The sequence below is a fragment of the Metarhizium album genome (genome assembly GCF_000804445.1).
Source record: "Metarhizium album ARSEF 1941 chromosome Unknown scaffold_5, whole genome shotgun sequence".
NCBI classification, from domain to species: Eukaryota; Fungi; Ascomycota; class Sordariomycetes; order Hypocreales; family Clavicipitaceae; genus Metarhizium; species Metarhizium album.
This window is the reverse complement of record NW_024467579.1, coordinates 773252-786698: the sequence shown is the minus strand read 5'-3', so window position 1 is coordinate 786698 and position 13447 is coordinate 773252. Positions and strand designations below refer to the sequence as shown.

General features: G+C 52.8%; 4 protein-coding genes across 4 annotated transcripts; all 4 read right to left on the bottom strand.

Annotated features, from left to right (window-relative positions):
• Nucleotides 1–743: 743 nt before the first annotated feature.
• Nucleotides 744–2947, bottom strand: MAM_02947 (Sugar/inositol transporter; the record flags this gene model as incomplete). Its single annotated transcript, XM_040821746.1, has 5 exons — nucleotides 744–968; nucleotides 1048–1138; nucleotides 1282–2318; nucleotides 2434–2528; nucleotides 2656–2947. 5 exons carry the CDS (start codon nucleotides 2945–2947, stop codon nucleotides 744–746), a joined length of 1740 nt encoding a protein of 579 aa, XP_040680315.1.
• Nucleotides 2948–4308: 1361 nt separating this feature from the next.
• MAM_02946 (uncharacterized protein) lies at nucleotides 4309–5283 on the bottom strand (the record flags this gene model as incomplete). Its single annotated transcript, XM_040821745.1, has 1 exon — nucleotides 4309–5283. One exon carries the CDS (start codon nucleotides 5281–5283, stop codon nucleotides 4309–4311), a length of 975 nt encoding a protein of 324 aa, XP_040680314.1.
• A 1203-nt stretch (nucleotides 5284–6486) lies between these two features.
• On the bottom strand, nucleotides 6487–8393 carry MAM_02945 (membrane transporter; the record flags this gene model as incomplete). The annotated part of the gene is made up of 4 exons (XM_040821744.1): nucleotides 6487–6982; nucleotides 7073–7912; nucleotides 8014–8075; nucleotides 8193–8393. The coding sequence occupies 4 exons, from the start codon at nucleotides 8391–8393 to the stop codon at nucleotides 6487–6489; spliced, it is 1599 nt and encodes a 532-aa protein (XP_040680313.1).
• Nucleotides 8394–10033: 1640 nt separating this feature from the next.
• MAM_02944 (uncharacterized protein) lies at nucleotides 10034–13402 on the bottom strand (the record flags this gene model as incomplete). The annotated part of the gene is made up of 1 exon (XM_040821743.1): nucleotides 10034–13402. One exon carries the CDS (start codon nucleotides 13400–13402, stop codon nucleotides 10034–10036), a length of 3369 nt encoding a protein of 1122 aa, XP_040680312.1.
• Between the last annotated feature and the right edge of the window lie 45 nt (nucleotides 13403–13447).

Here is a 13447-nt window from a genome sequence, read left to right as displayed (position 1 = left end):
GTGTGCTCAACAAGGTCGTATGCGGCACGCTTTGCTTGACTTCCAGTACAGAGTACTGACTGACATGCATGCGCCGCCGGAGCGGGCAAGAAGACGGGCCCAAGTGCCACCAAAGTATCATTAACGGGTTTGCAACGCCAGAGTACGTTCTGGGCACTGCACGAGTCCGCCGGCACGCGGTCTGGCTGTCCAATCCATTTGGCGCTGGCGCTTATAGAGAGCTGAGTTCTTATTTAAAGTATTCGTCACTCGCATCTAGGCGAGCATTCCAAGCCAAGCCTACCAACGGATCAACATGGTCAAGATCAGCTTCCACACAAGATACCTCGCACGCGCCCGCTGATACCATCGAGACGGTACTCCGTACCATCCCCCCCGAGTCCCTATTTCAAGGGTTGATGGGCCCAAAACGCGCCCCTGTCATAGCGGTTGCAGTTGCCGAGCGATTTGAGAAGTTTGGTTGGCACCCAACGGCCGCCTGCCTGGCTGTAGTACTCCATACCTAGTTCCTGGTCAACTGACCTTTTCGATTACTCCGTACACGTGCCCAGTGCCCGCGCAAGCTGGCTCGATCTCCGTACATGTATCGGGAATTTGCTAGCGAGGGGAGGGGTGGCTCGCCGGGCCCGCATGTCGAGACTGCTTCTTCGCATCATTGTAAAGACTGTTCAATAGATGCAGGCGTCTGTCTTTCCGTTCAGGGTATTTTCTAGGCAGTCCTTCACCTTGCACGAGCCGGACTACTATGCCAGTCGTCCGCTCTTCTCCTGCCTGCCATGTACATCGATTTCGTACTGGTTCAAAACCTCGTCCTCGACTGTTTCGTGGAAGACATCTACGCTTGTGCGGGAAAATTCCCTAGCGGGAACACGGCGCTCGAATAAGACGTCCAGCTCTGCAAATGTACGACCTCGAGGTTCTGGGATACGGAAGTACGTGTAGACGATGCATAGGAAGCATATCCCCCCCTTTGTAAAGGAAACCTCATCAGTAAAGCATATTCAATGGCCAGCAACATTTCGAAACGACAGCATTGACGGCACTCACCCAGAAGAAGCCCGCGTAGTTGCTCCAGTTCCACTCGCCTGGGTTCAGCATGTATGGTGTCAATACGCTATTGATGATGCCAACAATGTTGCTGCAGAGGACGTGGTTAGCTGGAGATTTTGAAGAGACTTGGGGTAATAAAGGAAAAAAAAAAAAAGGTGCCAAAAAGCCCGCATTGAACCCAGACGAGAGAGTGAAGTGAGTACGTCTCGAATTATAAACGCAAGGACTCACTAGAGGTTTCTTCCCAGCACGACTGTCTTGATCTGGAGCCGACGAGACGATAGTTCGGTTACAAGAGAATAGCACACAGTTCCAACCGTCAACTGGTAGAAGAGGGCCCAAACAATCATGATGCTGCCAGTGGCAAGAGACCCCGCTCGGCGGTGGTCGTGTGGCACAAGGCCGAGGAATCCAAGGAGGAAGAGCATCGTGCAAAGGCCGCAGAGTCCATAGAGGTAAAGTGATCTTCGTCCAATACCCGCCGTCATCAAGCCCCATGCCCCAAACACGCCAACCATGTTGATGGCGTACTGGCCAAGAGCAAAAGAGTATGCATCGCTGTCTGACAGTCCAGCCTGCCTTAAAAAGTAGGTCGAATAATTGGAAAACGAATTTCCGCTCAGGTTTTGAATCGCCCATGTCATGCAAACAATTTCGGTTCTCCGCCAGTCAACTCCCTTGAAACAGTCCCAGTACGAGGCTCCGGCCGTGATTTTCTCCTCCAGAGCAGTCGTGTGCACCATCATGGCAATTGTCTCGTCGGCATCGAAATTCGTTTCCCGGTTGAGGCTGGTAAGGCGCAAAAGCGCCTTCTTGGCCTCTTGGGTCCTACCTCTGCGTACCAGCCACCACGGTGATTCTGGGGCAAAGAATATGCCGACGAACAAGGGCAGCGGCCACATCCACTGCAAAGCGTAGGGTATACGGTAGGCCCATTCGTCGCTACGGGCGAGCATGGCGCGAATGACACCGATGCCGACTTCCTGGCCGAGTCCCCAACAAAAGTTGACATATGTGGTGAGATATCCGCGCAAGGCAACGGGGCAAACCTCAGAGGCGTAGGTGACGGCCAGTGTCTGGAAAATGCCCCATGGAATACCGCAAAGAATTTCGGCGACGAGAAGAGTTTCCACGTTGGGAGCCGTGAAGAATATGGCCGTAAAAGCCGCTATCATGACAAGACAGGTCATGACCGTATATCTGTAACCAAACCTTTCCGAGACATAGCCATTAATGAAGAGCCCAATGATTTCGCCCACCATTGCACCCTAGCTCCTCTTGTTAGTCAACGTCTCCGTATATGCCTATCTCTTCATTCAAAGAAAGAGAACTGGAGCTACGTTGCATGCAGTCGAGAAGGAGCAGCAAAAGCGCTGGACGTACGTTACTCAGGCCCGCCTGCCACGGAGCAGTGATTTCGTAGGTCCCGGACTTTGGCTGATATTCGCCGTACTTTTTGGTGAACTGCGGGAACGCATCTACATGGGGGACAAGAGTTAGAGGGTCGCGAAGAGCCAAGCATCGTGGACAGACAGAGGCGAGGTCTTCAGAGACGCAGACGTAGCTCGCTGATAAGCCATCGTGGGACGGGGTCCGCGAACTCACAAAAGTTGTTCACCAAACTGATATCATAGCCCTCCATGGCGATGCAGGTGGATATCAACACGCTCCAGCCCACAGCTTTGGGGTACAACTTGATTCCTTGCCAGAGAGTCATGCCTTGCTCTTTGGCAGCAGCCGCCCTCGCGTCCTCGATGATGCTGCGGTGTGTCTGGAACGGATCCGGGCTATCATGGCCACAGTCCCCAGCGGCTAGGGCCTTTTTGTCTGCTGGCTGTATCCCGACGTCGTGAAGGGTGCCACTTCCCGGGCCGTCATCATGTGTGCCGACGGCCATGTTGTCTGATGGATGTTTTGTATGTGGTTCTGGTGGGAAGTCGACTGGCGGCGAGCGGCGGCGCCTTTATACGACGAACGCCCCGGGACGGTGAGCAGCCGAAGCTGTCAGCCGCCCCTAGACGAGAAATATAACTAAGAAATCAAGTGAAGTAGGGGGGTGGGGGGAAAGACCTGGAGGGAACACGGAGACGGAGATGAGGTTCTGCGGCAATTGGGCCATGGAATTCGGCAGCCGTCTGTCTTTACGCATCTGCATCTTCATTTAACCTGTGAAGCAGAGCGGCATGAACACGGGCGGCCCAACAGACGGCGCAAAGACCAGCAGGCACACACGGTTGACGCCTCACACAAACCACACAACTGAAATAAACAGTGCATCCATACGCAACAGAGATTTTGATGTGCTACAGAAAATTCCGATGAGGATTTTCAGCCGATGGTGGGGAAACAGGCTTGCAGCTTAAGTACGTACCTAAGTAGGTACCTAGTAGTTAGCGCATCTACTAGGTACCCTCGATCCCCAGGTACGGAGCACTCCGTAGGAAATGCTCTGTACCAGCACTAGGGCACCTGAGTACCTAACTTACTTAAGTAGGAACCTTCTTAGTAGGTTAAGTACCTATGTACTTAGTAGGTACAAGACAGGCACTTAATGTGCCCAACGTACCTAAGTACCTAAACAAGACCGCGCGACCACCCGTCAGCCACCAAAGCATGCTGGGATTCTTTCCGTCTTTCAATCCTCCGATTCGAGTTGACGTGGACTCCGTTGCTCAATGCAACACCCAGCCTCGTCTAGTTTGTTGCTGGGTCATTTGCACGTCACCCCACGACGCCGGGAGCCCCAGAATGCGGGGAAATGGCCCTCTGTTGGACGGCGACGGGCTGCTCGCATTTGTCCGTCCGTCAGTTTGCAAACGCACCAAGGAACGAGGAGCCGGGGACGAGGTGCTCCCGTAGTCTCCGTCGAGTCCTGGCGTCCCCACATCTGGACTTCCACCAAGCCAGTGGCGCATATTCGCCCTGCTTCATCAACATCTTCGCAAATGGCTTCGGATGGCACCGCCGCTCTGCGGATGTCTGAAAAGCTCGGACAGTGTACAGAGACCGCCACAGTGCCACGTATGGAAATGATACAGTATGCTTCCAATGCTATTATACAAACCTACGTACACACGTGACGGGCGACTTGTTAAGACAGAACAAGGTAACTTATGGCTTCAATAGTTGTCGATTCCTCAACCCCCAACACTCAGGTTGGCGGATACTCTCGGTATAAATACACTGTCAGCCCTTATATGTTCTCCAAAACCCCTATCCACGCGTGACTACTCGCTTATTCCAAAACGACTGACACCATTATTCCTTTCGCCAAAAGTCTCTCCACCACTCTTTCAAGCCATACGCCTTCTCATTTCCCTCGAGATGAATCTTCACGTTGTCACTTCCAATAAACACGTCTATCAGCCTTGAACCGGAACTCGCCCCGTCAGGTGTTGCCTTGCCGGCTGCTTTGTGTCCCGCTGTCCGAACTTTGATCTCATTGGCGACGAGTGGCGCGACGTCTGCGTAGCATGAGCTCAACTCCCCCTCCAACGAAAAATACGGCTTTTTAGCCAGCTCCGGTGCCATGAGATTGTAGCTCCTTGTGATCTTGTTCAGGTTCTGAATCGACAAGTTCATGTAGGCCTTTTCCGACTGCTCCCAAGCTGAGTCACGGAATGGCCTTTGAACCATGTTGACTGAACCTACATTGTCCGATGCCTCCGTTGGGGTGGAATCTGCACCGACATGCGCTGCTGTTGACGCAGTATCTCTCATGGCGGGCTTGTGCGTGGCATTCAAAGATACGGCAACTTGATCCGCGCTCCTGTATCGTGGATTGCACGCCAGCTCCGCGTCCGCGAATGCTGCTGCTCGTTTCATTTGCTCCTCAAGTGTTCCCCCTTTTGAGGCAATCATCTTAGAAGCATGCCTCTTCCAATCATTCCGCAGTCGCTCTCGAAATACCCTCGCAGCTTTTGTTAACTCCTGCTGCTTTTCAATCCACGGCGGAACAATCTCCTGTCGTTGAATCATCCTGTTCATGATATACTCTGTTGTATCAATGAAAGGATTGTCACTTCTCGCATCTCGTACCATCTCTTTCCCCCGAGGCAAGTCTCTGAACTGACCCCTCGAGATGGCATCTTCAATGCGCTGGTTGGCTAGTGCGGTCAGACCGGAGATAGAAACAGGGACACTCCTGGCGGCAGGCTGAAACCGTTCCCGTAGCTCCGCCTTCATCTCATCCCTCTCCTCAGCGCTCAGCCCTTTCCCAGCTTTCATGTCCATTCCTAAATATATGCTAGCCTTGTCGCGAGCACTAGCAGCTCTCTGGCCGGGACTCTGCGGGACACTGCGCCGGATTCGCGTGCCCACCGCGGGTGGTTGATGCCTCACTCGGTTTTTTGACTTGAAGGGTGGCTTAGCGTCATGTAGCATTCGCAGGACAGCATCTTCAGTACTCTCGATGCCTGTCCAAGGACGTGAGCTGCCTCTATGCTGCCTTGAATTTGGCGCAGATGATGGTAGACCCGTCTCGGAAAACGAGCCCGAATCTTGCTCTTCGAGTTTGAAATCTCGAATTTTACTGAGAAGTTTATCCTTTAGTTCATCTGAAAACCCGGCATCTTCAATGGCACGCCGCCCAGATGAACCGCCTGTGAGAACAACTTCCTCTGTAGCCTCTTCTAGCCGGCGTGACAAAGGACCTGGTTCCTTTGCTTGAGGAGAGTCGGTTTTGTTGGTCAGGTCCCTTCCACCGCCTCGTTGTCTGTCACCTGCACAAATGCTTCGAAAACATCTGACAGCAATAGAGCCTCGCGGAGGTTGAGTGCGACAGGCCTTGACTAGCGCGGCACAATATTGAGTACAGAAGCTGAGTCCTGCGACGTGATGGGAAGAGGGCATTGCCATAAATGGGCAAGGCAAGTAACGGGGTCTGAAAATGAAAGTGAAACAATATAAACAAATGGAGAGAGGGAAGTTGCGTGATGAGAGAATGATGAACTTGACTCAGTTAAAGGTCATGTTGAATGAGAGAGTTGAATCTCCAAAAGCTAGCCAACGTCGTAATCGTCAGCCGCTTGGGTCGGCCCCTCACAGACAGGAGTCAGAACGGGACAGTACAGAGTACACTCTCCATACTGTGTAGAGCAGTTCTACTACCCAGGGATTTATCGGAAGCGCAGCTTTATCGACGCTCATTCGCGACGCTCTCTAGTCAGAAGCAACTTGAGTCCAACTGGCTACTAGGTAGGCCCATCGAGGTCACAAAAGCCGTATTCGTGATTACATACATGTCCACCACTCCGCACATGCCGTATGGAGGCACTGGGTATCAAGTCCATCGTCTTCAACATCCCATCGTGTTCCCCGTCTATCCATAACTTTGTCCGATTGATTTGGAGATGACAGTCGTATTTGACTGCAATCGGACGCTGGCGCTTCAAAAGAATCCAGTTACACATCCCTGCTTCAGCCGAGTCCCTGTGTTTATGAACTTCGCCGACCATACGGCTCGAACGGGAACAGCGCAGAAACCACAGCTGTCACGATGAAGATGGCAGCGCAAACGTACAGTGGCGCAGACGTAGCTGTATTGGCCTCCGATGCCACCACCGCTGAGATAATGCCCATGATGCGATTGCAAGCCACGGCAACGCCATTTCCAGTTCCTCTATGGGCGCTGGGAAGTACTTCTGGTGTGTATGCATAAAGGGTGCCATAGTAAATGTTGAGGGAAAACGCAATCAAGCAGGTAAAGGTCAAATCCTGCACCGCGGTGTTCACAGCCGTGTAAGCGAAGAAAAATGCCATGGTTATCAATGCGCCGATGCTCATGGTATACTTTCTCCCAAGGATTCTCGTGTTGCACAAGAGCCCAGCAATAATGGGACCGGGAATGCCGCAGATGTTGGTTATGGCATAATTACGCCAAGTTTCAAACTGCGTCCGGTGGAACTTTAAGCCATGACTCTCCAAGTAAGTACTGTACTCGCCGTCAATATTTAAATGAAGTGAGAAGACGACAAGATCACCAAGCCTGGGCGTCGAGAATGAAGCTGGGCCATGAACTTACGGCAGGAAGACGTAAAACAACGGGTACGCCAGACCGATGAGAGTCCAGGAAAGCCAAACCATGAGAGTAGAGATGGCAGTCTTTTTGCTTGAAAAAAGACCACTGAAATGCACAAGAGACCTCGGCAACGAGATACCCTTTGAGTTTTTCACTGCTTGAATGGTTCCACATGCCTGGAGCTTCTCCAGTGTCAAGGAACAGGGACGGTTGTACTTGCTGGCCAGGTAATGGAAGGTCTCGATGACCTTTTCGTCCTCGCCCATACCCAGGAGGTACTTTGGAGTCTCCCGCAGCCGGACCACGGTGATTCGGAGCAGAGACATGACCAGAACTAGTGCCCCCCCCGTGAAGAGACAATACCGCCAGCCCCAGTTGTCAGCCTTGGAGCAAGACGCAGCATCCGCACTGCAATTCCACTTGTCCGGGACCAGGAATCCCCAGCCAATGAATCCTGTAATGGCCTGGCCAAACCCCCACCAACAAGCAAGAAACGTCAGGAGCCATTGTTTGTTACCGGGGAGATACTCGAGGAAAACGGTCGTGTCCATGATCAAGTTGCCTCCTCCACCGAAACCCAAAAGTGCAATGACGAGAGCTAGACTTGGCCAACTGGGCATGGCGCCAGCCACGATGCAGCATACGGAGCACATGAAGAGAGTGATGTTGAAGGCGTACTTGCGGCCGATGATATCGGCACTAAATCCCCAGAAGAGGGCTCCTGAGAGCGAACCACAGTACACGGCAATGGTGAGGGCATTTGCGTAGCCGCTGTGGAACTCGCGATACGCCGGCCGTGCGATGATGGACTGGAAAAGGAGAATCATGGAGTCCACTGCATATCTTTGGGTTTTATTAGCGCCAAACCGGACCAAGAGAGAGAGATTTAAATTCAAAGGTATACTCTCGGGTGACATGATGATGCCCTACAGAACTCGACTTACCCGAAGCCGTTGAGGAAGAAAAGCTTGAGGTGGTACGGGGTCCAGCCAATCTCGTCGATTGCCTTGATTTCCAGCGTCAGAGCTTCAGCAGTACATCACGGCCGACCGCACGGCATTGAAAAAACGTCATGATTTGGGGTCCCAGCAGGCGGCGGCGCGCGTCGTCTGTGAGCACTCACGTTGTTGACCAAGTGCATCTTCATATTCAGGGCCGGGTCGAGGTCCTGAAGCGCAAGAACATCCTCACCGCCGCGCAGCGAAGAGCCGTCAGCAGCACGAACATCGCCGAGACCTGGCAGACCACCCCCGTATGGGTGCCCAGTCTTTTCCTCCAGCTTAGCAGGGTCACTGGCCGACTTGTCCGCATCCTGATGGTCCATTGTAGCGAGTATCGGGCGCGCCAAAAGATTCCAGTCAGAGATTTATCGGGGGAGGCACGGGCGCATTGGAAGCCGCCGCAAATGTCAATGGGCGGTTTGTTTGTTTCCTGGTGGTCAACCGGAAAGACCAGGCTGGAGTGAAGCTGAAATCTCAGGTCCAGCAACGCTATTTAAGAAAAGTCCCCCAAGGACGTTGATCGATGGGGTCAAGGCGCTCTTCATTCTCCACGCGGACCTGGAGCTGCCAAGCTGAGTTGTGGGCACGCGATGCTTTGCTGCATCTTCGATGAGTCTGACCTCAGTGAGACCTGACTGACCCATGGCTTGGATGTTGTCATGGCCCCCGATTGCTCGTAACCGTGGAGCGTTGACAAGATGAATAGGCCGAAACGGAGCAACGGTTGAAATTGCCGCGGCATCATTTCTAGTTAGTACGTACTATTCCCGCTAGTTGATGAGCCTTGCCGGAAGCCTGCGCAACATTAGCCCCGTGGGGGTAAAAGGCGTGAGACTGCGTGACCGAGTGACGAGTCAACGAGTTGTGAGTGAAATGTGAGAGACGCCATCCAGGAGAGTGGAGACTGCCTCTGCACGGAGTATTCCTTACGCTTGTCCGGTTGGGGTTTCCATTGTTTCACAATGGATGAATGGCCAGGCTGACTAGGCTCCAAGACGCCAAGCGCGTGTACAAGGGACACGGTGCTGATTGGTCCGAGGTGCCAGTTGTCCTTGTGCTCTTGTGCGCGCCTTGTTCCCGGGCACCTGCCTAGGACGTACCGAGCACCTAGCTGGGTATTGATATTGATTCATGCGTGGTTTATCCGTCCTGAATGGCCAATGTTGGACCGTACTCCGTACCAGTCCCACAATCCCATCTCCTCACGGGGAGTCGAGGAATGAATTCATCGATTCGGGGCGGAGCACTCGTGCTTGCATGCGTGGCACATCACTTCACTTCTGTTTCTCACCTTGACTGAGCTTGTGTAAACAAACGACTTGGCAACTCAACCAGCGGGGCACGCCTTTGCTGGGTTGCCCTAGTCGACGGATTTGATTTGGATTATTCCACTTTTCCCGTTTGCGTCTCGCCAGCAAACTAGAAAGAAAGGCAGTGCAAGCCAAACTGCATACTCTGGAGTCTGAACCAGAACGAGGCTATATTTACTACTGCTCGCATCAATCTTGTCTCTAATGGCTGGCATGTCTCCCGCTTAAACGGCGACCTACGTAGCCTGCCGAGATCAAGTTATGGCCGGTTTATCTTATGATAAGATGCAATTTTTTTTCTAATGCAAAGAAACATGATTCTACACGTCTTCACTTCTGAGCCAGCCACACATTTTGAACATGTATCCTGTCCTCCAGTGCGGCTTGAGCTCAATCAAGAGTGACCTCCATGTCCTCACCAAACGCCATGCTCCCAAAGTAAGAGGGTCCCAATGACAACGCTGCCAATGAGACCAAGCTTGAATCGTGGTCATAGACCCAATATCCGAAATCAAAAACCTGACATTTGTTACGTCTTCCCTTGCTTCTCCGTCTCTTAAAAATAAGTATATAAATTTACCGGGATGCCAACGACCGATCACCAATCTCGTGTCAGTCTCGATCAACGAGACGGATTGCACACTAAATTGATATCAAATCTGTCTCCCCTCGATGACTTCTCGTTCTAGCACTTCCACCTCACCAGTCTCGCCGGTGCGTCGACGTTCTAGCACCCAGTGTGTTTCGCCGCTGTCTTCTTCTTTCACATAGGATATGCTGTCTGCTGATCCTTTATGGCGGTGGCCCTTCACCGGGGACTGGGTAAACTTGTTCATGATGTATTCACCCGCTTGGTTGTTGACGTCGATGCGACTTCTCTGACCTGTCAGAGCTTCATGTATTGGATGGCCGCTTACGAGAATCTCGTTGGCATCTTCTTCGGGTATTGCAGCTCGTGGCAGGTGACCAGAATTGACGTTGGCCATGGTCATTGTAGGACTTCCTGAGGCGCTCGCTGCATCAGAATCGTAGCCTGCAGTTGAAAATGTAGAAGGCATCCCGGCGTGTGCGTGGTTTACCTGGCTAGCTTGGCCACAAGAAGTCGACATCCACGGTGAACTGGAAAGATCTCCTCGGTCCGACCTTGGAGAGTCCTCTCTGCTAGAGGCCAGACTGGCTTGAGAGCCGCCCCACGCCCTGGATCGTAGACGAAGAAGCGCTGAAAGTGTCATCTGATCGTCTCCACAGTCTGCCATCATGGCCAATTGTGCCAACCCAGGACTTTGAACGATGGGCGTGGAAGTACTGAGGGGAGCATAGCCCAAGCTCATAAATGAATTCCGGTTGGAGTATTCGGATCTCTCCGTAATGGGAGTAAGGTTTGGCTCTCGGGATATCATCCTCCCACTGGTGCTCCGTTTCACTGCGCCTATGCCGTCCGGTCCAAAGAAGCCTCCATTGGCGTACTCATACTCCTTGAGGTGAGCAGAAGATCTGCCGTTGTGAGCAGTAATATGAAAGCCAGGAGGCGCAGAATAGAATCCAAACTCTTGGCCGTACCAACCGTCGGAGTCATTTGCCAAAGCACTGGCATTCGCCTCCGCGATAATGGCGTCATCGTCAAAATCCAAGTCATCCTCTTCATCGTCATAACCGCCATGAATATCATCTTGGGGTATTTCTGAAGTACTTTCATCGTCCCCTAGAACTGGGATGGAGGCAGGCGATGAGCTTCTCAGGAATTTGCCAGACGCAGCTGCTCTGTGGGCAGCAGCAGCCAAGGCCGCTTGATAGGCGGCCACAGACTTGGCACTGTCACTTGCAGCTTGAGAAGCTTTACTTTCACTTTCCGTATCAGGTTTCTTCGCATGAGAGTCACCCGTCTCTTGCTCTGCCTGCCCGTCAACGCTCAGTGACGTATGCGCAGTCGAGCAAGAGACGGCAGAATGGGCTGAGAGACGGGACGTCATGACCGACTCTCGTTTCGTAGAGCTCTGTTGACCAGCGCGACGTAGTGACTGGGCCTGTTGAAAAGCACCAGGAACAGGCCTGCCAAACTGGTCAGTATCATTATTATCGAAGATGGACTCGTCAAATGGTTCATCGGAGACATCGGGCAATGCTGCGAGATCCTCTGCAAATTCGTTCTCAAACGCAATTATGCCATCGTCAAAATATAAATCGTCTTCCTTGGTATTCTGGTCGTTGTCACTTGCCAAAGGCGTGGAGGCATCTTGAATGCCCAATCCGGATAGTCTGTGCTCAGAGAGAGCATCCGCGATCGAGGCAGGCAATGGAGACGACAAGGGGTGTGTAGAGCTGCCAGGGGTATCTTTGGTCATGGCAAACCCAATGACATTGCCATCAGCGTCCCGAGGCGTCATCAACATACCACCGCTGTGTGGACTGGCGAGTGAGGACGTAGGATTAGAGCGTTGGAAATCAAAGCCTGCGAAATTCTCCTGGTCGTTGTCTGGATCTAGTTGGACGTCTAAATCGTGCAAATCAGGGACTTGTTCGTCAAAATCGGCATTTACGCCAGGTATTCTCTCCTCAAAACCGTCATCGTCCATCATTGCGTCATAATCAAATGCATCCTCGTCAAAATCATCGGACCTCGAATCTCGGAAGCCGTCATTACCGTTCGTTCTACGCTCAAGCTCTCGTTGCCGGTGCCTTTCTTCCAGCAACTTCTCTTGCTTCGCTGCCCCAATCATATCGAAACTGAATCTAGATGACGTGCTCTTCATATGCCTGGGAACCGCAGACATTGACATCTCAGAGAGGGAGATATTCCTCGAACGCGTTGTGCGTGTAGATGAAGACGCCTTCGGAATCATCTCTGCTCCTTCAAGTACACCACCAGCCTCGGAAGTAGATGTAGGCAACGCAGCGTGGCCATCAATGTATAGTTCTTGCGAGGTTACCACAGGTGCTTCATCGGCAGCAGGGGCTGTCGGCTCGTCGGCGACAGTCGTCCTCGATTGTGATTGCCCCGTTGATAAATTATTGGCATCGATAGAAGACTCACTTCTTGAGGACGTCTTGGCCGCTTGTGGTGCGCTTCTGCGGGCCTGTATTGAAGGCTCTCCAGGGACTTTTAATGCAGTAGGCCGATTCTCCGTAGCAGATGCGAGACGTATGTCCGAGACAGAACGGGACGATGCCGGATTTCCACGGTAAACATCCCTCGGCTTTCTGGGCGCACTGAAATCGTGTACTCGTGTTCCTCTAATACGCGGATCATATGATGGTTCCTCATCTTTGGTACTCAGTGGCAGAGGCCGCAGATCCGGAGCATTCTGGTTATTTCTCCGTCTCATCAAAAGTGTTGACATGGGATTCCTCAAAAAAGGGAGGCCCTTCTTTCCTTTTTGAGGTTCTGCTGCCGCAGAACTCGGCGGATTAGACAGCGAAGAGGACGCTTCTTGCGGGAGTTTGGACCCGGCAGGGCGTCGCCCGAGATTGGGTGCATTAGATGCTTGCAACTCCGTTGGCGTACTGAAGGATGCGACCTGCATGAACTGGCTACTTCGGGCGACATGTATGGTTGGCTCGAAATGACTGGGACGAATACGTGCTGAAGGGTCCTCGGGACGAACAAGGCTATTTCCACCGGCCGTCCTATCGCTAGGATCAGTCCGTGAGGCCTTTTGCTGCGCCTCAACATCTCTGCGATAGTTTTGCAGGGCCTTTCCGCCGATGAAGCCGCCTACACCCCCACTATGGAACGAGCGCGGTGACTGACGCGGGCGATTTTCTGGCAGCCCGCCTGGGCCATTCTGTCGTTCGTCCCGTTCGTGTCGTGAGTCGAGGTCAGAAGAAGTAACTCTGGTGATGGGCGGCAGCGTTGGTGCGGAAGAAGAGCTTGCCAAGGCAGGCATCCCATCCAAGGGGGACGCAGAGACGAGGGCTAGCGGCGACTCGGCGTTGCTGAGAGGGGAAAGCGAATGTTGTTGGTCGGAGATGGGCGAGGTCGGATTCGAGGTGCCTCTTCGATGAAAGCGCAGGTGGGAAAGCATGGTGGCAGCTCTGGCTGATCAGGGCGGCGCGGTATCGACGACGCA